At 37.8% G+C, this 23,305-nt stretch overlaps 1 protein-coding gene across 1 annotated transcript; it reads left to right on the top strand.

The window, feature by feature from the left end:
• The first annotated feature begins 267 nt into the window (after positions 1 to 267).
• stard5 (StAR related lipid transfer domain containing 5) lies at positions 268 to 22,097 on the top strand. Its single transcript, XM_057846532.1, has 6 exons — positions 268 to 768; positions 4,721 to 4,770; positions 10,920 to 11,052; positions 11,970 to 12,087; positions 16,427 to 16,520; positions 21,309 to 22,097. The coding sequence occupies exons 1-6, from the start codon at positions 679 to 681 to the stop codon at positions 21,457 to 21,459; spliced, it is 636 nt and encodes a 211-aa protein (XP_057702515.1). The 5' UTR covers positions 268 to 678; the 3' UTR covers positions 21,460 to 22,097.
• The last annotated feature ends 1,208 nt before the right edge of the window (positions 22,098 to 23,305 follow it).

Below are 23,305 nucleotides of genomic sequence, written 5' to 3'. Positions count from 1 at the left end.
AGGCATCTTTGAGTGAACTTCGAGTAAAATTCAAGTATCTTGAGGCCGGGCTGAGGCTGGGCTGAGTGTCCTCTTTTTTAGAAATCAAAATATGGTCACCCTAAACATGTTCATAACCCCGAAACGCAGTGTCAGCAATAAATTACCTTTTTTTCTGAGAACGTATGTGATTGTATTAGTATGTACAGCATATTGAGTACCATTTTTTGTGAACTTATTTTGAAAAATGTTCCCCGGAAGAAGTATTTTCTTTCTCTGTCGGTTGTCACGTATTTCACACTCAAGTTTTATTACACGGTCGTGATGTGGACATGGGTGTTTTTACGTGGCGTTCGGCGATCTTTTTCCCTCGGTTTAATTGTCTCAGTAGCTGACAGATGTTGCCTGAATTGAAATTTGTGGTCGTTGCTTACTCCTGTCTCATTTTATGAGCAACATGCTAGGTCAATGATGCACAGCTCATTTCATTCATTGTGGCTAACGCTAGCTTGTGACTGGTCAAACGTACTCGACTGAACAGATTTTGAGGGAATCACAATACACAAAAATACATCGAGGAGTGTTATATACATTTTTATATTCAGACAACAAAGAATGCTCGTCATGAAAGATAGCAAGTTAATGCATTAAGGTAAACTACTGCATTATGATATACCGTCCTCACTTGTTTAAACTAGCATGGATTATGAACATAAAGCCAATTTGGTGGCTGAATGTTTGCGGAGCTACAGGAACGACGAATCTGGTTGGAAAGTCTGCAAAAAATCGGTAAGTTTATGATGCTAAAATGAATCTTTACATCCACCGACATCTCTCTTAATATTGTTTATTATTGAACTACAGAAAATGACAACGAAATTGAATATTAAAAAGCCCATAAAAATGGAAACTTCTCTTTTTTTACTACAAGAAAATGTGGTACTTGAACTTTTTGATTGTCTGATTTCGTCTGTAACATGATTTCATAACGCAACTTCACATTTTAATTACATTGTAATGAGGGGGCAAATCTATCAACTGTGTGGGTTCCAAACTTTTGCTGGAGTCTTGCGAATGTGGAACCAACCTAAAATACCACACACATAAAAAGAAAATCATAAACATTTTCTCCCTTTATAACCCATTGGGTCCTGTTCTGGCCAAAGTGCAGGTCTCATCATGTGATAGATGGCCCATTTTTATTAAAGTCAGTTTCATGTAGTATAATAATGCATTAATTCATCCTCTGTATGTTTTGTTAAACATATGTTTGAAATAGGGCTGGGCGCTATGGTCTTAAGTATATATCACAGTAAATTGAGCAGATTTACCTCGATAATGATAAATGACAATAAATTCGCCCAAGCGGACTGTTATATAATTTGAAAATCTGAATCAATGCTTGAAATACGAATTAACCGTTTCTCGTTGATTTAATTACCAACTTTCAATTTAACAATTGTACATGCAGTCTAAACATTAAGTATATAAAAACTTCTTGTAAACAATGAGAATTCAAGTATGAACATTTATAATGGCTTGTATGACTTGAACAATGGAGGAAGTCGGCGTGATGTCACGATGACGTCACCTCGCTTAGCAACATGTCGCCATTTTGTGAAGGGGTAACGCACAGCTAAACATTCCATAGACAAACGTCTGAAATTCATATATTTCAGGTGTGTTTTGCGTCTTTTTTCCTAAAAACGTCTTAAACGTGGCTTACCATTATCACGAGTCACTGCCGACAGACGCGAGGAGGCGATGCAATTTAAGATTAGCGTTTATTGGCTTACAAAGCTGCCGATACAAAGTAGCAGCTGATAGCTGGATAAACAAAGGAATGGCCTGCAGTGGAGTTCGGAAACATCTACAACTACCTCATAAAGTCACCCAGTAAGTTGACCTTTATAATTTACGTGAAATAAATGAATGTACTGTGTGGAACTGAGAAAATTGGTAGTATATACGAAGTGATTATTTCTGCCGTAACCGGTAATTCACCTCCAAGCGTTATTTAGCCATGAGCAGGTCACGGCAAAATAACCAATTCCCACCAGGCCAATAATATACCGATTGACTAATCAGAGCTGTTCATGGCAAAAGAAAAATAACGCTTTGCGAGTTGCCGGTTACGGTAATAATAACCACTGCCTAGTCTATTGAAACCTAGCAGCTAATTGGGGCAAAAATTAAAATTTACTCACTAGTAATAAAATGTCGGCTGCAAACGTAAATGCGCTTGGATTTAGGTTCCCACAGGCGAAAATAGTCCACGGAACCGTCTTTTTTTTTAACTGTTCCTCGATTAATTGCTCTCAGCCATATGTTTCTCCTTTTCTTCTCACGTGGAAGAATGAAGAACTTCAAATGCGGCTCCAAACTCTTCCATGTGTGACAACCCGCCACACAGCAACTTTTAGTCATTCCGACGGAAAAAAGACCGCGAATAATATAATAATAATAATAATAATAATATATAATAATATAATCAGGGGTGCACATAACTTTTTTGCCCAGGTTCTCAGAGGAGGACCTGGAGATGCGACTTGGTCCTCATTGAGCTTGAGAGCCGACCCGCCTGATGCGATAAAATTATGACAAGCTTTACTTGGAGCCAATTACCTTAAATTAATTTTATTAACAATTAACACTTGATTAACATCAACTGGCACAACAAAATTGCCATTACTCTGAAGTGAAATGTAAAGACATATACAGGGGTACGCATATTTTTTTTTTGCCTCCCACATTAACTCCAAGCCATTGTAAAAGTGGGATGTCCACCTCTTAAGAGCTCATTGAACGTGCATGTTTAGCTTTGTGAAATGCGAGCAAAAACACGTTTGTCAGTGCATGGCGCTGTTCTTTATTAATTTTATTCCGCCACTTGTCCATAGGGCGAGTAGGGTCCTGTCTGGCATCGATAGTTTGCTTAATTGCCATCATGCTCACTGTTTTTTTCGTGATTTTCAAAGTTTGGATGGCTGAAATTCTTTGACCCTACATAAAATGCGCTGCTCTTATCAGCGACATTGAGATTCTCACGGCAAGTTTAGCACCACATTTCCATGAGATCATCATTTGCTTCTAGCCATGGTACCTCCTGCAGCCACTTTTCAGCAAAAGTCCTTTTTTTTTTGGTAGCTCTGGTGACGTCTCTGTCGTCTGCAGTGTTGTTAATTTTACTTTAAAAAAGTAATTAATTACAGTTACAAAGTACTTCTCCCAAAAAGTAATTGCGTTAGTAACTCATTTACCTGAATGTTAGAGTAATTAGTTACTTGGAAAAGTAACTAGTGGTAATTTTCTTTTTTTTTCTCAAAAAAAACAAAACAAAAACAGGTTTAGTTTGTTTAAAGGGTTTGGGGGACAATTGGCCCTAGCCCAATTCTTTACCCTCCACTTAACTAGACACAAGGGTATTGCGATAACTAGATAGTAACCTTTGCTATGTGTGGAAGTCATTTAAAGTTGTGAATCAACCGTTAAAGTTGGTAAAATTGCTCCCGTTATTTCATTAGTTCCCTTCAGTCTACTTTAAACATGTGTAAGTTTTAAAACTGTTTCATCATTTAAAGATAGATTTAAGTTAAGATTTTGTCGATTTAGGAGCATTTTAGATTAAAAAAAAAAAAAAAAAAAAAAAGTTACTTAGGATCGCTATGAAGGATCTCTACATCAGAGCCTTCCTGAGAGGTCTACTGCTTTAAGATGGCGGCTGTTTACTAACGCATGTAGTCATTAAAACATGTTGCCAATGCAGCTGTGTCTGTCAATTGCATCTAGTTCTATAATATGATATCTACCGTGTCATGTGGGCGTAGTTTGTCGGCTATGGCTACAGTCAGGTATTATTGGAGCCACCTAGCATCGCGGTTGCAACGGCGTCTTCCCCACTCCTGCTCTGCTGTCTCGTCTCCGTGAGTCTGTTTCTCTCAGACTTTTTTTATTCAACCAACTTAGTAGCATAGTAACGCACGCCTTTCCCGCCTCAGTAACGGTAACGGCGTTGCCAAGATAAGAAAAGCAATTAATAGATTACTCATTACTGAAAAAAATAACGCCGTTAGTAACGCCGTTATATTCTAACGCCGTTATTAACAACACTGGTCGTCTGTCTGTCTTTTGACGGGTGTGGGGGAACACGGAAATAATTATTCAGTGGGACCTACCTCTTTGACATTTTGAGAATAGATTTTCTCGTGTCCGCCGCAAATACAGTGGTCAGCCATCGGTACGCAAAAGCGTATTGAAGCTGTTGAGGGCCAACGCATTTGTCTACGTCCAGTACGCATGCGCGCATGCGGACCACTTATGTGCACCCCTGAATATAATATATAATATAATAATAATATAATAATAATTATAATAATAATATTGTGACTAAAAATGAGAAGGAAATGACCAGAAATGACCCTTAATGAAGTAATTGTCTGTCATTGACAGTCAGAGACAACAAATCCATTTGAAGTGGAAGGGATGGCGTTCATCTGATGCCACACTCCCACTTCAAATGGATTGGATGTCTTCTAGTGATAAACCCTTTTCAGTTCACAGCAGAAGATTGAAAAGAGCTTGTATTTCTGGTTATTAGTTGTATTGTACAACATCGTAGAAGGATTTCCTGTCTCAATAATTGTTGTATCGCCATATCGTGAGATAATCGTCATCGTAGGCCTTGTGTCGTACATCGTATCAGTTTTTTTATCATATTAAATGTTTTTCTTGTCCTCCACAGAATGACGTGGTTGTGTCATGGCGACCTTCATCTGAATTCCCTGGGAATGTGTGAGATACCTCAGCCTCATTATGTTAATGGATTATAACAATAGACAACACTAACGTTGTACAGTGCCACTATCATTTTTTTTTTCTTTTTGCAATTACAAAAAAAGTGACAGCTGTAACTTTGAAAAGGGTTAAAAAGCCATTTGTAAAGCTTTAGGGTACTATATGGAATTTATAGTGTTAATTCAAAATACTTTTCTACTCCATGCATGCGCCAACAATGCCCTCATGAGTGCACAGAGCCCTGAGACTGCCCCAAAAAGCCCTTTTTCCTTCAATAGAGTGTTCGGGGGGAACACACTAGTTGAGCGCACTCCTGTGCATGTCTACACCACTCCCCGCGGCAGACTGCAGTAACATTTAGACCAGAGGTGGCAGTCGCGAGTAAAAACTGAGAAATTCAATATGAGTGCTGCAGCAATAGGTTATTTAAGTAATCAATTAATCTATCAATTAGTTAGTTTGAATAATGAGAACTGTAACCTACGATCTAAAATGACCCGTTGCTCAGAAGAATCACATCATATTGTACTGACATAAATGCACATGTAGATGGAGTGGTTTTAAAATCAGGTGACTTAATTTCAATTTTAAATAATGACAGTGGTGGCGTTATATATTTGTTGAGAGTGTTTTTAAAGGGATCTACGGATAGAAAGACTTGTAGTTGTCAAAAGATAATTGTTAGTGCAAGTTATTATAATTTGAGATTGAAACCCCTCTTGATGTTTTCGTTTTTATACAATTTGTAAAATTATTTTACCTAATAGGTCGCCATTGTTGTTGACGTCACAGGGCCACGCTGCTAATATTCCACCTCTCACTCTTAAAAAACATTTTTTAAAAAACCGTGTCACTCTTTAATTATGTAAGGTAGTGATTTAAATACGCCACAAGGTGTCAATGGCGAGTTTTACGTTAATTAGGGATCAAGCCAACGAGTGCGTTTTTTTCCCTTGACTGACGCTGTAGTTTCTTTATTCCACAGTGGGAGAGAGAAAGGAGAGTGGACACAGGCATTCAGATTCGTCGCTGGGATGTCGCCGTTTAGTGGAATACCGTAATTTCCCGAATATAAGGCGCACCCGTGTATAATGCGCACCCCAAATTTACTTGTAAAATCTGGGGAAAATAATTGTACCCGTTTATAACGCGCACCCTAATTTTAGCACCAATAAATAGAAGAATACAAGAAAACAGAGCTCGTGTACAGATACAGAGATGTCATTTTACTGACTGGTGAAACACAGCACAAGCATAGCACATTGGTAGTTCAAAACATTACCGTAAACTGACAATATTTACGGTAATAATATGATTTGACAACTTCTCCAACTTACCAGAATCTAGGAGAAAACAAAACAGATGTGACTTTTCTTTTAAAGGCTGCTGTATAACTTGCTCGTTTCCTCATGATGAATGAATGTTTCTTCCATGGATTGATACGGTAAGACTACTGAACTATTGTTAGTTGGGTTTGAGTTTCCCGAGGGACCGATATAGTTTAGGTATAGGTTAGTTTATAGTTTAGATTTGTTATGGTCCGAATTGTGGAGCTGCAATAAACGTCGACTCAAATGAGTTCAAGAAACTAAATTCTGTGCTTTATGAAGAGTGAAAAAAGCAGAATTTAACACAGACGAAATCATTCGGCCGATTAGAGTGAAGTATTACCGAAACAAAATGGTGACGTCACGTACCGTAATGGTCGGCAACGGGTCGCCGCATACGTTTCTTCAACACAACGTGGCCGTGTCAATGAAAAAAGATCGGTTTATATATATATGTAATACATATATATTTCTGTCTCTATCCATGTACCCGTTTATAATGCGCACCATGAGTTTACAAGTTGATTTTGGGGGAAAAAAAGTGCGCGTTATATTCGGGAAATTACGGTAAGCTTCGGCAACTCTTTCACAACACACAGAAGTATCATATGGTGAAAATACTACAAAACTAATACTCATATCTCTCAAAAAATGTCACCAAGGAGAACAGTGCTTTATTCTGTATTACTGAGGCCCTTATCTCACACAATTAACACAACAATGCAAAGAGAACTGGCATTCACAATCAAAATAGATACGCAAAATACACATAAAACTTACTCAGACATTGGTCAAACTACAGGGTGTTCCAAAATGGTTGACCCCATTCTAAATGCCCATATCTCGGAAACTAATTGATGGATCTTAATGAAACTAAATGCACTTTATGTTGAAGGTCATAAGTTTTATTGGTTAAATTTACAAAGAAAAGTACAGATATTTGATAGTTCTTTGACAGATTTTCATAAATGTTCAATATGAGCACCGCCTGCAAAATGCCTTGTGAAAATGCCTTTTCTTTTTACATGAACGGCATTTCTTAACCTGAAAAACAGAAATGCCAAACGTAAACTCAAAAACTTGAAACGTTTCTACACAAGCTGTGAAAATTTGAGGTAATTCCAACGAAAATTGTCAAAATTATTAGCCAACGAAATGGGGTCAAACATTTTGGAATATGCTGTATATTTAAACATTTTAGCTACTCTGTTAGCTCAAAAAATACACTGAATGGCAATATTTAGTCACTATAGACCCCAATCACCAACGTCACACAATCACGTGATCGCTGTATTGTGCCGCCATATTGTCCGTCATTGTGTGTCTGTATTGTCATTGATCGTAGTTTCTAAAGGTGGATTCACTTGCAAATTATGGAAGCCCCGGTGCTTTCAGACGCTGTAAACTCATTGGATGAATTGCATAAAAAACGTTTTTTGGAAAAGCTTCGGTCGATCCAGTTGCCAGATCCATATTTGATGCCCAAACCGATGTTTCCTCCCGTCCGGTCCCGTCCCGTGCGTCAGAGCTCGTCCTGAGACCACAAAATTTCCAATCATACTCCAGTTTATGTCACGATGAGGAGTCGGGTACCCAAAATCGGCACCGGCCCGAATATAAACCGACATTTGGTCAGCTGAGCGTCACCGTTGTCACGATTTTAAAATGAAACTTGGATCGACAACGGGCCGGTGTGTGCCGAAAAATGGTTGCCCTGCGTGAAATGTTCCTTCTGACGGGAGCGCTTATTTATAACGCTTTATTGACGTGAAAACATCAAATGTTTTCATGGACGCGTTACAGTAATGGATTTACGACTGTAAGATCAGTTTTAAATAATTAAATTACAAAAAATATTAGTACTGTATTTTAGTAACAAATCATGGACTGGGCCACATAACCATCTTGGAACAGAAATGAATTGGTCTACAGGTTTTCACGACCATATCCCAATGACAATCACACAGGTATGACATTTATTAGTTCAAGCAGAGTAAAATAATACATATTGCCGGTACAAGAAAGTCGTTTCCGTGTGGGCGCTCCCATCAGGGCGGACATTTCATGCAGGGCGGCTATTTTTCGGCGCAACGTCTGTTGTTGCACTCACCTTCTTTCTGCGCGACCGTGGCGACGAGCTTCGTAGTCTCCGTCTGATGATGTCTGCGATCGTGTTGGCATCATATTGATGTTTTCGCCGCTGTCGAACAGCTGTCGACAGAAACGCATCATGGACCGAGATAAACAAACCGTGCTGCTTTCGAGATTTGCCCTTTTAACAATGGGCACACAGCAACTACTAAACTGACCGTTTCTCTTCTCTGTTACTGCAACCAACCGCCACACATGCCTTCACCATTTTGATTAATCAATGTTAACGATTGTCAGGAAGGTTTTTGGGTTCGTTTACTAGGCGGTAATTCCTTAGACAAGCAGAAAAACACGCAGTAATAGGAGGAATGTACGTAGCGGTAATATGTAAACATGATGAGCTGACGGACAATATGGCGGCACCAGTCAGGGGGGCGGAGTTGTGACGTCACGTGATTGGGGTCTATACACAAACTATGATGCTGGGAGCCATTTTCAGGAGTCTTGTGAAGACAACACTCAAATGAGCGTGAATCACAATAGACCCAGTCTAAAAGAAAAAAAACAAGGCGCTACGGCGTCAGTTGAGAGACAAAATTCAGTCATTGGCTTGATGTCTTACTCATGTAAAACTCGCCATTGGCACCTTGTTGTGTATTTAAATCACTACCTTACATAGTTGGAGTGACTGTGAAGTACGGCAGCGTGGCCCTGTGACGTGTGATATGTAGGTGAAACATTGCCTCATCTTCTGCATCCGAAATGAACAGTTCAGCCAGACAGCTCATCGAAGTCACACAGTGACATCTACAACCCTTAGCAAAAAGTATGGAATCACCAGTCTCGGACAAGCACTCACTCAGACATTTTATTATGTAGAACAAACTCAGATAAAAAGCTTGCAAAAATAATGAATTAGTTCAAAAGTGCAACTCTTTAGCAATCAGAAACACTAAAAGAAATGAATAAAAAAAACAGTAAATGTAGTCAGTAAGTAAACAGTCAGTAAATGTTACTTTTATAGAGTAAGTGCAGGGAAATAGAATTACGCCATTCTGAAGAAAAAATATGGAATCTCCATTTTGAGTAGAAAATACAGACACACCCAGTCAATTTCCTTTCCTTAATTGGGGCCCTGCCTCAGATTAGATCTGCTCGTTAGTCCGCAGTTAAAAAATGTGCAGTTATCACACCTTGGAGGGCTGCTGGACCAAGTGGATTCAAAAGAATCATGGCTCCAACCAAAGAGATGTCTCTAGAGACCAAGGAGAGGATTATCAAACTTCTTGAAGAAGGTAATGCGACACGTATGGTTGCCAAAGATGTGGGCTGTTCATAGTCAGCTGTATCAAAAATCTGGACCAAGTAGAAACAGCATGGCAAGGTTGTTAAAGTTTAGCGTACTGGTAGACCGAGGAAGACATCCAAACGTCATGACAAACAACTAAAGGCCATATGTCTTGAAAACAGAAGATGCACAACTAGACAAATGAAGAAGAAATGGGAGGAAGCTGGAGTCAAAATATGTGACAGAACTGTGCAAAATCGCCAAAAGATAATGGGATTTTCATACAGGAAAGCTAAAAGGAAACCATCATTGACACTTCAACAGAAAAGAACAAGACAGCAAAGGGCTAAAGAGAGGCAATCATGGACAATGAATGACTCATCACTGAAAGGTTATTTTCAGTGATGATTAAAGAATCTGCATTGGACACGGTGATGATGCAGGAACTTTTGTTTGGTGCCGTTCCAGTGAGATTTACAAAGATGACTGCCTGAAGAAAACATAAAAATTTCCTGAGTCCTTGATGATATGAGGCTGCATGTCAGGCAGAGGCACTGGGGAGATGGCTGTGGTGAAATCTTCAATAAATGCACAAGTTTACATTAAAATTTTAGATATGTTTGTCATTTTCCAAGATGACAGCATCATGCCAAAGAGTTAAAACTGTTAAAGCATTTCTTGGAGAAAGATTCATCCAGTCATTGTCATGGCCTGCAAATAGCCCAGATCTCAACCCTATTGTAAACCTGTGGTGGAAATTGGGAAAAAAAATGGTCCACAGCAATGCTCCGCCCTGCAAGGATGAACTGGCAACTGCAATCAAAAATAGTTGGCACCAAATTGATGAAGAATACTCATCAAGTCCATGCCTCAGAGACTGCAAGCTGTCATAAAAGCCAGAGGTGGTGCTACCAAATACTACAGATGTGTTTTGATTGTTATTTCTTTGTTTGTTTCTCCTTATTCCATTTTTTTCCTCTGAATGGAGTGATTCTATATTTCCCTGCACTTGCTCTATAAAAGTAACATTTACTGACCACCACAATGTTTTTTATTCATTTCTTTTCGTGCTTCTGAATGCTAAAGAGTTGCACTTCTGAACTAATTCCTTATTTTTTCAAGCTTTTTATCTGAGTTTGTTCTACATAATAAAATGTCTGAGTGAGTGCTCGTCCGAGACTAGTAATTCCATACTTTTTGCTAGGGGTTGTATACAGATTTTTTAACTCTGTGCACACATAGCTAAGGCACTCCACATCATCAGGGGAGATTTTTGGAGAAATTTTAAGTTAAGGTAAAATTTAATAAAGACTTTTAAGTGTGCCTTGTAGTCGTGAAAATATGGTAAATACAGCTGACATTTTACCAATATTTTACAGTATACAGTATGAAGTGTCTCCTGCCCTAATCTGTGTTTTGTGATTTGACTTCCTCTGCAGTTACAAAGGGGATGGTGTTATAAATGGCAGCCTGGAAAAGGTATGGGAATGTCTGAAACCTGTACCAAAAGGACTCAGAGTCAAGTGGGACAATAATGTGAAAAAGTTTGAACTTTTGGAGCAGATTAATGAGGTGTGTATTTACATAAAAAACATTTTAAAAGTATTTTTTCTGTGGCTATTATGTTCCTGTTCATTTTGGATCATGTTTTGTTGATTTTGGGGTTTGGGATTTCTGGATCACTTCTTCTTGATCTTAGGACTTTTTTTCCATGACACATCCTCTTGATATCAGGTCTTTATTTTTTCATTGGGAATGAATACGACCATTGGAAATATATGGGGATGTGTTTGTACAATTTTTGTGGAGGCTTCCGTTATTGGTAAAAACTACTTGTATACACCTTGATTTTCTTATTTTTTGATCTCTGAATTACTTGGAGGAAACCCGATTTAAAAAAAAAAAATAGTGCAAGATTCGTTTTATAATGTTGACATTTCAATGTTTTTGCCATTAGAAATGAATGGGGCTTAAAAACACACTTTAGGTTGAGACAATAACCAACACCTCTGGTTGTTGAGGGTGGTCAATGACAATATTTGGGAATTTGTCAAAAAGTGAAACGAAATAGATTTGTCATTATTTAATGGCTGAAACGTATGATTCATAGTTCCTCAGTGCATTTGTAGTTTGCCAAAAAGGGTGTTTGTCCAGCTTCAGTCATATGCTGGTTGCTTAGGACAAATAGAGTTGTTGTTAAAAAAAAAAAAATCCAAAGATGTTTTTTGTTTTCTTTCAAATTTTTGAAATCCAATACAATTTCTAGGAGATTCATCGCCATAGCAAAATGTTTGATGTGTCATTGTAAGGCTGAGATTGTGGTGTTTATGACAAAATTTGTAAAATGAATCAATGGGACTCATTTTGATGTACCTTATAGTCTTGTTCAGTACAGATTGACGTGTGTGAACTGTGATGCATGAAGTAATGCAAACTTTTGTTCCAAAGCAGGTCTTTTATCAAATGACATGTCTCCAATTCTTCTTTAGGACATCTCAATCTGCCGAACAGTCACGCCCTCAGCAGCTTTGGGTATCATAGCTCCTCGAGACTTTGTGGATGTCGTTTTAGTTCGACAATATGAAGATGGCACAATTTCATCAAACGGTGCGAAATAACAACCATTCAAATGTGTTTTGTATTTAAAAACAAAAACCTTTTGGCATGAACTAGGGGCAGCACTGAGAGTTTTGCTTTGCTTTCCTGGGATAGGAAGGATACAGCTCCCTGTGGCATTCAACATGATAAATAAAGATAAAAGTGGATATATGGTATAGTGGGGCACGGTGTTGCTTTTGGCAGCCATTTTAATTGTAGTCTTAGTCTTTTGGACGAAAATGCTTATTATTCTTAGTCATATTTTAGTCATTTAAAAATGTGTTAGTTTTAGTATAGTTTTAGTCAAAGAATATTCAAACAAGTTTTAGTCTAGTTTTGAAAACTGAAAACATTTTAGACTAGTATTGGTTGACTGATACACAAAGTTTTAGTAAAAAAATAAAAAATAAAGGTTTCCAACAATTTCGAATGAACATTGACAGTCAAGTAAGCACTTATTTTCCACAACACTAGCTTTATTTGGTGAGATTTACACAATGAATGCAGTAAAATAATATTCCTGCTGTGCAGGGAGGTATATATCATATGTATATCATATGTAGCTTACAATTTATAAAGAAGTTAAGGAAACATACCTACATAACATGCTTGGAAATTAAAATGGGCCAAGCCCTGAAAACTGTAAAACATCATAAAAGTAATATCAAACTCCTGGCCCACTCAGAACAAGTCCAAATTGAATTGCACTGTGTAACCCTTCTCCCCAAGCAAAAAAAAAAAAAAACAGCCTGCACGAAATGTGAAGGGTCGTTATCCAAAGTGCAAAACTACAATACACAGACACGTAATAGGCTACTTTGATTAAAAAAAATAAAAAATAAATAAATAAATAAATAAATAAATAAAATAAATAAATATATATATATATATATATATATATATATATATATACTGGTGTTGCACCGATACCATTTTTTGGGCCCGATACCGATACAGCTACCTGGCTGTGGAGTATCGGCCGATACCGATACCATTCCGATACCACTCTGTTAGCAAAAAAAAAAAACAAAAAAAAAAAACATATATATATGTTTTTTTTTTTTTTTGGTATGTACGTACTGTATAAGGGATGCAATGATACAGTTAAGTCATGGTTCGGTACGATTTTCGATACAATTCAATACATTTAATGCTCTGAAACAGAAAATATAACTGTTATTATTATTTTTTTTATTATTTGCTAACAAGCAAAAATAACAGTGCCATCATATAAACAAGCATTTTAGTGCATAATATTTATGTGCTTACTTCTTACTGATCTGAAGAAATTTTGTATATAAGTGCCGAGAACAATCTTTACTGTTTGTAAAGTGGGGCACACTGTTGATTGCTGCAGCTCTCTTAGCAGCTATATTTACCATATAAGTAAAACATCCTATTTGTGGTCCGGGTCCATCTGTAACATGTACTGAATTAACAGTATTTGCAGCATTATCTATAGTCACTGGTATGGATTGATTTGGCCTGCTTAACTTCCATTCAGTCATGGCGGTTTCTATTTCATCAATGTCGTCGTCGGCGGCTTTTATATGGACTACGCGTCGCTCTGGGCTCACGCAGCTAATGGCATGGGATCTAATGGTGCACATCTAGGATGCTATTTGATGATATCTAGTGTGCGCGCGCGAGAGTTAGCATGGGATATAACATTGGACATCTAGGTTGCTATTTGATGATATCTAGTGTGCGTGCTGCGCCGCTTGAGTGTTTTCTGGCCACAGAAGTCACTTCTGCTCATTACTGCACAACATATGACAATCGACTTTCATAAACAGGACGAGTTTGAAGTACGGCGCTCTTAATTTGCCACTCGCTGTTCATCATGAAACCATGAGTTTGCTTAGTCTCCCACGGTCTTAATCTTTCTGATCCCATCAGCGCTGCAATAGCAAGCGTTAGCTTATGCATGCTAATCGTTTATGAATGCCATGTTTGATGAGCAGCGAAACGTCGCGGATATGCGTTGTAGTGTACATCCGTAATATTGAAGACAAAGGTGTAATTTTCGTTTGGCAGTGTGGAGAAAAACACATACAGATGTAATGATTTGGGAAGTTAGCTCACATTGGGAGGACAGTATATTTGCGTTCAAGTGATGCCAGTAGATGGTGTCGGCGCCCTAAATGTTGGTACTCGTCGATACAGATACCACCAATTCGGGCCGGATCGGCGCCCCCTGCCGATACTGGTATCGGTATTGGTGCAACTTTAATATATACAGTCAACACCGTTATTCCTATTACAAACACAGCTCATGTGCTAATGCTAAATAGAAAAGTTTGCGAAACACTTTTTTTCACCATTCTTCAATAGGGTTGGGAATCTGGCATTAAGCCGATTCGATATGTATCTAGGTACACAGGTTACGATTCGATTAAAAAACGATACATTTTTAAGGCAGAGCGATTCGATACAGTTTAAGAACGATACGGTTCGATACAGCGTGAAATCGATACGATAGTAAACATTTGTTGTTTGTCCTTACAGTATTTTAAACGGATAAAAAATACCAACTTTCTACAAGCAAAATTAAACAACAAAAGTTCATACATACCAATATATGTTTATTTTTGAGACATGAAAAAAAAAGAAGGCTAACTAAATGACCATCATTTTGTTGGATGGGGCAAAGCATGTGGATGATGGCTGGAAAGCAGGCTGACAGCACCAAAAAAAAACCTACGTGCACAACTATCAAATGTCACGCAATGTGAACGTGGTACGATGGCACATTTTCATGTCGTCTCTCGTCAGACGTAAATTGGCAATCCTTTCATCACGTTAGAGTCATATTAGAGTTATGAATTGACCCCAATTTGTATACAAGATTCTGATAACATTGTGTTATGAATTGACCCCAATTAAATGTTTGAGATGGACCAATTTTATTATCTTACAAGCCAAGAAAATTCAACATGCAGTCTATAAATTGTTTATTTTCCATTCATAACTCCACATAAGCCTTTTTTTTTTTTTTTTTTTTTTTTTTAAACCCAGTTACAATGTTTTTGCATTGCATTTTGCATGGAGCAAATTCCCCCCAAAATCAAAATAGATGCTTCTTCTTTCCTATGTTTTTGGAGCCCTTACAAAATCTCTCTTTTTCAGAAGCTACTTCCAGGACAAATAAGATCAGGCAAAGCATACAAGGGAAAAACGACAACGGACGAATCTCCCAACTTGTGTGGAATTAACTCATAACGGAACTTCAGCATTTTCTTTTTCAACTAAGAGTCATACAGAAAACAGACTATGTATTCCCCCCCTTTTTTTTTACTGATGCCTTATTAAACAAAGAGAAGGCATATGCTCGTTTTCTGTTGTTGTTTATCTAAAATTAAAAGAAAAAAATAAATAAATGGCCGAATGTTACATGGACCTTTTACCCCAGAACCTAATACCTAATTTTGCGACACTCGTCACAAACAACTAGGGCTGCAGCTATCGATTATTTTAGTAGTCGATTAAGTGATGAACTATGTAGTTCCAATAATCGATTAATCGGATAAGGAACATACAAAATTTAAATACCTGAGCTGAGCCTCAAATGGTATTAAAAAAATAAATAAATAAAAATAAGGATCTATGTACAACAAAAGAACAGTTGGTTAACTTACATAGCAAAAGTCCACTAGCTTAAATGCTATAAAATGCTAACATTTTTTACTATGCTCTTAACAGATGGTTCAGACACATATTCCCACAAAAAATGGCTAACTATACCTATAAACTAAATTACAATTAATTAAAAGAAATAGCTAAAAAAAAAAAAAAAAAACTAGCTTAAGTTGGTCTTAACAGGGAGCAGATTGATTCAGCCGTATGAAATGAGGTAGACTAGAGGGCCATGTATCCACCCAAATCAATAAAACTAAATGCAAACATTTTCAAAACAAACCATTACAACACCACTTTAATTAAACGAATACTAGAAGCAGCAAAATTGAATTTGAATCTTTATTTCTAATTGGATACTCGGGTTAATCGATTAATCATTGCAGTACTACACACAACTGAAATCGAGTGCTTGAAATAACTGGTGATTAGCCCTCGGCATGTGATGACCACCACGTTTATTCCTATTTCCAACAGTACACGTAATATACTTGTTATGTTCATAAAAAAAATCTAAATCCTGATACATAATGGTCAACGTGGCCAACGGCAGTGCAAGCATATGGTTGGAATGAACACACGCATCAGCACCCTAACTGTTGGTAGCACCTTTAGCATTGGTATGCAGAAATATTTCAGTCAGTTGTTCACTATATCATTGCAATAAAGTCCAAGCACTTACCGTATATATGTTCTGTGTCTTACCAACCAGCTACTAACGTGATTCATCAGGGCTGCCCTATTCAGTCTGGTTACGTGAGGGGATTCAACCATCCTTGTGGCTGCATCTGTGTCCCCATAGCAGGGTGAGTGCATTTAGTACGAACTAGTCATTTTTAACGTTGCGGTATCATTTTATGGCACCCAGTATATACACATTTGTATTTTAGGGGTGTAACGGTACACAAAAATCTCAGTTCGGTACATACCTCGGTTTTGAGGTTTGGTTCATTTTCGGTACAGTAAGAAAACGCTAGTTGTTTATTACACACCTTTGTGCTTTCAACAATAGGAACATTATCCTATACAAAGCTAGTATTTAAAGATAATCCAACAACAGTTTGCCTTTCAGACCCTGCGTATTGGTCAGCTTTCTTTCTGAAAGAAAGACGAAAAAAGAAGTTCTGTGCTAAAGAGAAAAGCAATCCCAATGACAAAGATTTTAACATGTATTTTACAAATGAAACGCCTCAATGAATCAATTTTTTTTTTTTTTTTTTTTTTTTTTTAATGAACGGTTTTCAAAAGCTTTATTGGTGGATTTTCTCACGTTAAAGCGCCACACAGAAATTAATAAATTTAATTGTGTAAGCAGGATCTCTGTATTATTCTTATTATTTAATTACAGGTGTTTTAGCTCATTTCAATTAATTTTATTTAAATGGACTATTATTTATGTTATTATGTGTTTATATTTTACAAATGTGAAGTAGTATTCATTTATATTGTATATTTTATGTTGTATAACTTTAGTTCCTATGTGAATATTAGTTCCTACTTGTTTTGTTGTGGTAGAAGGGTTTTGTATTGAACACGGGCCCGTGTTGGTTATTATTATAGCAGAGAAGACAGCAGTGAATCAACAAAGACAAGTCAACTGTGCCCCGATCTACCACTCAAGAGATCTGATGGACTCAAAAAATGGGTTACGATTGCATATTAGTTTGAAAATCGACCGGATCCACCGTATTTTTACACGAATGACTTCCGGTCTGCCCGATCCTAGCTACCGGTAGTAGTATTGACGCAGGAGGGTCGCATCTCGCTTCAAATAATAAACTCTGCCGTTCATTTCGCGTGCGTCGTGTTGAGCCGCTTCTGCAACGCGTCTAACACGCAGCTGCACTGCGACTGGTGTGCATTGGCTGATTGACTTACACGCCCGCGTTTCACTGCGTTCTCGCGGCAGCCATGTTTTCGCACGGTTGATGTTTCTGGGTTATACTGTCCTACAGTGTTGGTCCACGTAATAGTGGAGAAGACGGAGTAAATATAATCTACACAAAGAAACTGTACTGTTACTCCCTTAATATATATATTAGGGCTGTCAAAATTGTCGCGTTAACGGGCGGTAATTAATTTTTTAAATTAATCACTTTAAAATATTTGACGCAGTTAATGCACATGCCCCGCTCAGATTAAAATGACAGCAGTGTAATGTCCGCTTGTTACTTGTTACTTTTTTTTGTTGTTTGGCGCCCTCTGCTGGCGCTTGGGTCCAAATGATTTTATGGGTTTGGGGAGTGAGCATGGTGTAATGACATCAACAATGGCGAGCTAGTAGTTTATTTTTTTTATTGAAAATTAGACAAATTCTAATAAAACGAAAACATTGAGATGGGTTTTAATACAAAATTCATATAACTTGTACTAACATATATCTTTTAAGAACTACAAGTTTTTCTATCCATGGATCGCTTTGAGAGAATGTTCATAATGTTTATGGCCTCTTGTTGATTTATCGTTATAATAAACAAATACAGTACTTATGTACCGTATGTTGAATGTATATATCTATCTTGTGTCTTTTCATTCCAACAATAATTTACAGAAAAATATGGCATATTTCATAGATGGTTTGAATTGCGATTAATTACGATTAATTTTTAAGCTGTAATTAACTCAATTAAAAAATGTTATCGTTTGACAGCCCTAATACGTATGTACACAATGTGTGCACACGTTAGTGCTGGCACTCAGCATAGGCTAGCTAGGCAGTTACCTAGGGTGCTATCTAATGAGGGGGCACCAAATTGCTTTGAGGGAAAAAAAATACTCATTCTTCCCGAACATTTTCTAACATAAATTACATTTCAATACGCGACATATAAAAAATATTAATGATTTTCAAATGACTTCTGGTCTGAATCTGTGATGTTGAGTCAGTTGCGGCACCCTGAACCACTTGTTGTGCTTGTTTTGTTCCTCTTGCACTCTTGTTTACCATGAAATGTGTGGAGAGGTGTTGCGCATCTTCTCACTGTGTTAGAGGCTAGAACAATTGCTAAATGAATGTCTCACTTCTGTTGCTGTCAATACAACATTTATGACTTTCAATTTGAAAAGGTCCATACTGTCAGGTACTCCTATCGGAAAGCCATGAATGAAGGTGGAGGAAAAACAGGCCCTTTAAATGGGACTTTAATCACTTGTTTTAGGTGAACAATTAACAGGACATGCAGTAGTTTTTATAAAAAATAGTAGTCCAATGTGACTAACCAGATGAATACAGGTTTTCAGTATATTTTTTATTTTTCCATGGCAAACAAGTTGCAATTAGGTGCAGTAGAGTCTCGGCTGTGAAGCAGTTGTGAAAATCTATGGTCATACAACTAAATATTAGTGAAGTAATTTAAAGGATTGTTACATCCTAGAAACAAAAAGGTTTGTACAAAATAGTTTTGAGTTTGAAAAGTCAACGGTAGACACTATTATTTTATTTATCAACTACCGTATTATGGCCTTCAATTTTCTCAAAAGCCAACTGTGCGCTTTATAATCCGAAGTGCTTTATATATTGGTTAATCATGGCGTGACAGTAGACTGTAGCACAGCTCCATCTAGTGGATGCATAGCACAACCCCAACCACGACGACTACTACTACGACTACTACTACTACTACTACTACTACTGTGCCTCATTATGTGGTGCGACCTATAAATGACTTTAACTTTTAAAAAGGCCATTCATTAAAGGTGTGCCTTATAATCAGATGTGCATTATAGTGCAGAAAATACAGTACCGTAATTGCTCAAATGCACAATACAACCCCTAGCAAAAAGTATGAAATCACCATTCTTGGACGACCACTTACTCAGACATTTTATGATGTAAAACAATCTCAGATAAAAAGCTTGAAAAAATAATGTATTAGTTCAAAGTGCAACTCTTCAGCATTCAGAAAAACTAAAAGAAATGAATAAAAAACATTGTGGTGGTCAGTAAATGTTACTTTTATAGAGGAAGTGCAGGGAAATATATATAGAATCCCTCCATTCTGAGGAAAAAAATATTGAATCATGAGAAACAAACAAAGAAATAACAATCAAAACACATCTCTAATATATAGTAGCACCACCTCTGGCTTTTATAACAGCTTGCAGTCTCTGAGGCATGGCCTTGATGAGTATTCTTTATCAATTTGGTGCCAAGTCTCTGATTGCAGTTGCCAGATCATCCTTGTAGTTGGCAGCCTTGCTGTGGACCTTTTTTTTTTTTTCAATTTCCACCACAGGTTTTCAATAGGGTTGAGATCTGGACTATTTGCAGGCCATGACATTGACTGGATGAGTCTTTCTCCAAGGAATGCTTTAACAGTTTTAACTCTTTGGCATGATGCTGTCATCTTGGAAAATGACAAACATATTTTCAATTGAAAGGATGAGAAAGCTTTGTAAAATTTCAATGTAAACTTGTGCATTTATTGAAGATTTAACCACAGCCATCTCCCCAGTGCCTTTGCCTGACATGCAGCCGCATATCATCAAGGACTAAGGCGGCCGCGGCACAGTTGGTAGCTTGAGTTGTTCTGGGACCGTAGGGTCAGCGGTTCAATTCCTGGCTGTCGAAGTGTCCTTGGGCAAGGCACTGAACCCTAACTTGCCCCCAATGGGTTGGCACTTGGCAGCAACACCATTGGTGTGTGAATGTGTGCGCAAAAGTGTAAATGTGTGCTAATGTAAAGCACTTTGGGCATTGTAGCAATGTAGATAAAGCGCTATATAAGTACTCTCCATAAGGGAATTTTGATGTTGTCTTCAGGCAGTCATCTTTATAAATCTCACTGGAACAGCACCGAAACCAAATTTCCAGCGACCTTGTCCAATACAGATTCTTGACTCTTGACAAGACTTAAAAAATAAAAAGCTTTGAAGTGTCAGAAATGTTCTTAATTCAAGAATAGATATTTTTCAAAACATTATTTGAATCATTGTTTTCTTGATTTGGGTAAAAAATGACAAATGTTGTGTGTCTCCTTGTGCCCTGCGATTGGCTGGCAACCAATTCAGGGTGTCCCCTGCCTACTGCCCGAAGTTAGCTGGGATAGGCTCCAGCACCTCCGCGACCCTCGTGAGGAATAAGCGGCATGGAAAATGAATGAATGAATGAATGACAAATGACTTAGATGTATGGGTTTAATAAGAACAAATAGTAATGTTTATTTCATCTAAGTGGAATAATCTTACACCATAATCTGTTAACTAGTCCTTAACATTCAAAACGAGATGGAGAAAATGATCTGACTACATTGAAGAAAAATAATCTGTTTTAGTCGTTATAAATTTGCAGTGTGTGCACGCGCAGTTATGTGTTGACAGCGGAGAAAGCTTTAAACAGAACGGAATTACCGTACAGTACTTGCATTTATGGGTAAATGGCCATTGGATGTATTCATTCACAACAGAGAAATTAGATAAATAAATTCCTATACTCTGAAAGTTATTCCAGGCCTCCAGTTTTCCTTCAAGTCTTTTGTACTTTTCTCCGGTGTTGATGTGAAATGGGTCATAAATTGTTTATTATAGTTTAAAAAGTCTTAAATTTGGTTTGTTGAAATCTGCAGAGACCCTCTGTTCCGTCTTTCTGTTTGCAGAGAGCCCAACAAAACCCAGGTCTTCACTTTCTTCCAGACAGACCTCGGTGGGTTACTTCCTCGCTCTGTGGTCGACTCCTTTTTCCCTTCCAGCATGACAGAGTTCTATAGCAATCTGATCAAAGCTGTTAAATCACTCAAAGACCTTTGAATTTCCATCAGTCCTATTTCTGTACCACTTGTCATCACAATGTTACTGTGTAGCAGAATTCAGAGTACAGCCAGTTCACTGTTGAATATCATTATGAAGTAGTGTAAACTGTTCGTCATTTTACTTGTAATCGTTGTAAATTCTCCCACAGACTTAACCTTTGTCCTAATTTAGTACCAGCGCCTCAACATTTTAACATTGACGTTTAATGTGCCGTGAGATGGGATGTTGTTTTTAATTTACATTTGTGTATGTTTTAATTTGTTACATTACTTTTGTACTACTTTGTTATTGTGCATGTAATTGAGGAAAGGTTTAAAATACCCTTTATGATTACAGAATTGTTTAAATAACTTGAAGTAGTATAAAATAGTATCATACACCACACTTTTTGTTCATGTAACATGCCATCTTGCACAGTACAGATGTACGTTCCTCTCAAAAGTGGGTGCTGCTGATGAACTTTGGTGAATCTGTTAAGGCATTCGATCCTCAGCTAGGAAAAGGGTAGCGTAGCTTTGAACCTCTGGCATAACAGCCTGCCAGATGATGACTGCCGTTACACCGGTGTAGGTTCACTATCCCGATCCCCTCACTATCCATTCGCGGGGCCTGCGCTTGACAGTGACGTCACGCTATTCTCGCTATATGATTGGCCGATGAGTCGAAATGCTCTCCTGTGACCCTTGATGGTTGTAAAACAACCGCTCATCTATGTAACATGAAAACACAACATTAACTTAAAGTGCCCGTGTTAACACATGCATCTCAAAAACACAGGTGCCTCGTGTCTTGGAAAAAAAATGACTTCAAATTCTTACTGTTGGTTAAACTTACTTTTGATTGAGTATTTTTTGGATGCCCCACGAATGTGGGCCTTTCGGGCCTTGGGACATTTTGATGAGCGAGTCCCGCTGCTGTATTCTCCTGTCTTTAAGTAGTGGAAAATTTCCTCATAAAAGTCGTCCATGGTTATACAAAGAAAGAACACAATAGTTCGTGCAACAAGCGTTGTTGTGATGATGACCGATGTTTCGTTTTTAAACAGGCATTTCACGGGAGAGCATTTCGACTCATCGGCCAATCATATAGCGAGAATAGCGTGACGTCACTGTCAAGCGCAGGCCCCGCGAATGGATAGTGAGGGGACCGCGAATGGATAGTGAGGGGATCGGGATAGTGAACCTACACCGGCATCAAAAATAAACTGATAACGTGACAAAGTCCTCTATTACCTCAAATTAATTACCTCCTCAAAACACTTACCAAAAGATGTACCATACATTGACCCAAAAGTCAAGGTACTGACTGGATCTAGTGTAGGCCAGGGGTTGGCAAACTGATCAGCTATAGCCGCTGTAGGTGCAGGGTTTATTCCAACCGACCCAGCACACACAGTTTAACCAACAGTGTTGTCACAGATTACATGAAAAAGTAATCTACTTACTTTACAGAATTCTTCGCTATCAAAGTAACTAAGTTAGTTTAAAAGTAATTTATTAGTTACTTTTTACCAATATTTCTCACTTTAAGAATGTCAACAGAAAAATGTCATCGCATGGAATCGACTTACCGATAATTGAATTTAAAGTGGAGGTATCAGAATGTTTGACATAATCTTCTAATCTACTAATCTTAATCTTCGAGTTAGCGGAGGTTTAATTAGTCGATGGAGTTGATTTCAACCACCATTGACTCGCGCTAGCTTAGCCACTCCGGAGCCCTGAAACTTAACAAATAACACACAAACTGCATGGAATTTGTTGAAATCAACTCCACCGACTAATTAAACTGACACTAACTAACACTTAAGCTAAGTGTTAAGCACTTAAGCCTAATGTAAAAA

This window comes from Corythoichthys intestinalis, chromosome 1, assembly GCF_030265065.1.
Source record: "Corythoichthys intestinalis isolate RoL2023-P3 chromosome 1, ASM3026506v1, whole genome shotgun sequence".
Classification (NCBI taxonomy): Eukaryota; Metazoa; Chordata; class Actinopteri; order Syngnathiformes; family Syngnathidae; genus Corythoichthys; species Corythoichthys intestinalis.
This window is presented reverse-complemented; position numbering and strand designations above follow the sequence as displayed.

What these genes read in the sequence shown, in the direction of transcription:
- stard5 (XM_057846532.1), top strand. Translation starts at nt 679, where the DNA reads ATGGATTATGAACATAAAGCCAATTTGGTGGCTGAATGTTTGCGGAGC. An exon ending in TTTTGGAGCAGATTAATGAG is followed by an intron (nt 11,053 to 11,969) that starts GTGTGTATTTAC and finishes ATTCTTCTTTAG; the next exon opens with GACATCTCAATCTGCCGAAC. An exon ending in TGGCACAATTTCATCAAACG is followed by an intron (nt 12,088 to 16,426) that starts GTGCGAAATAAC and finishes CTTACCAACCAG; the next exon opens with CTACTAACGTGATTCATCAG.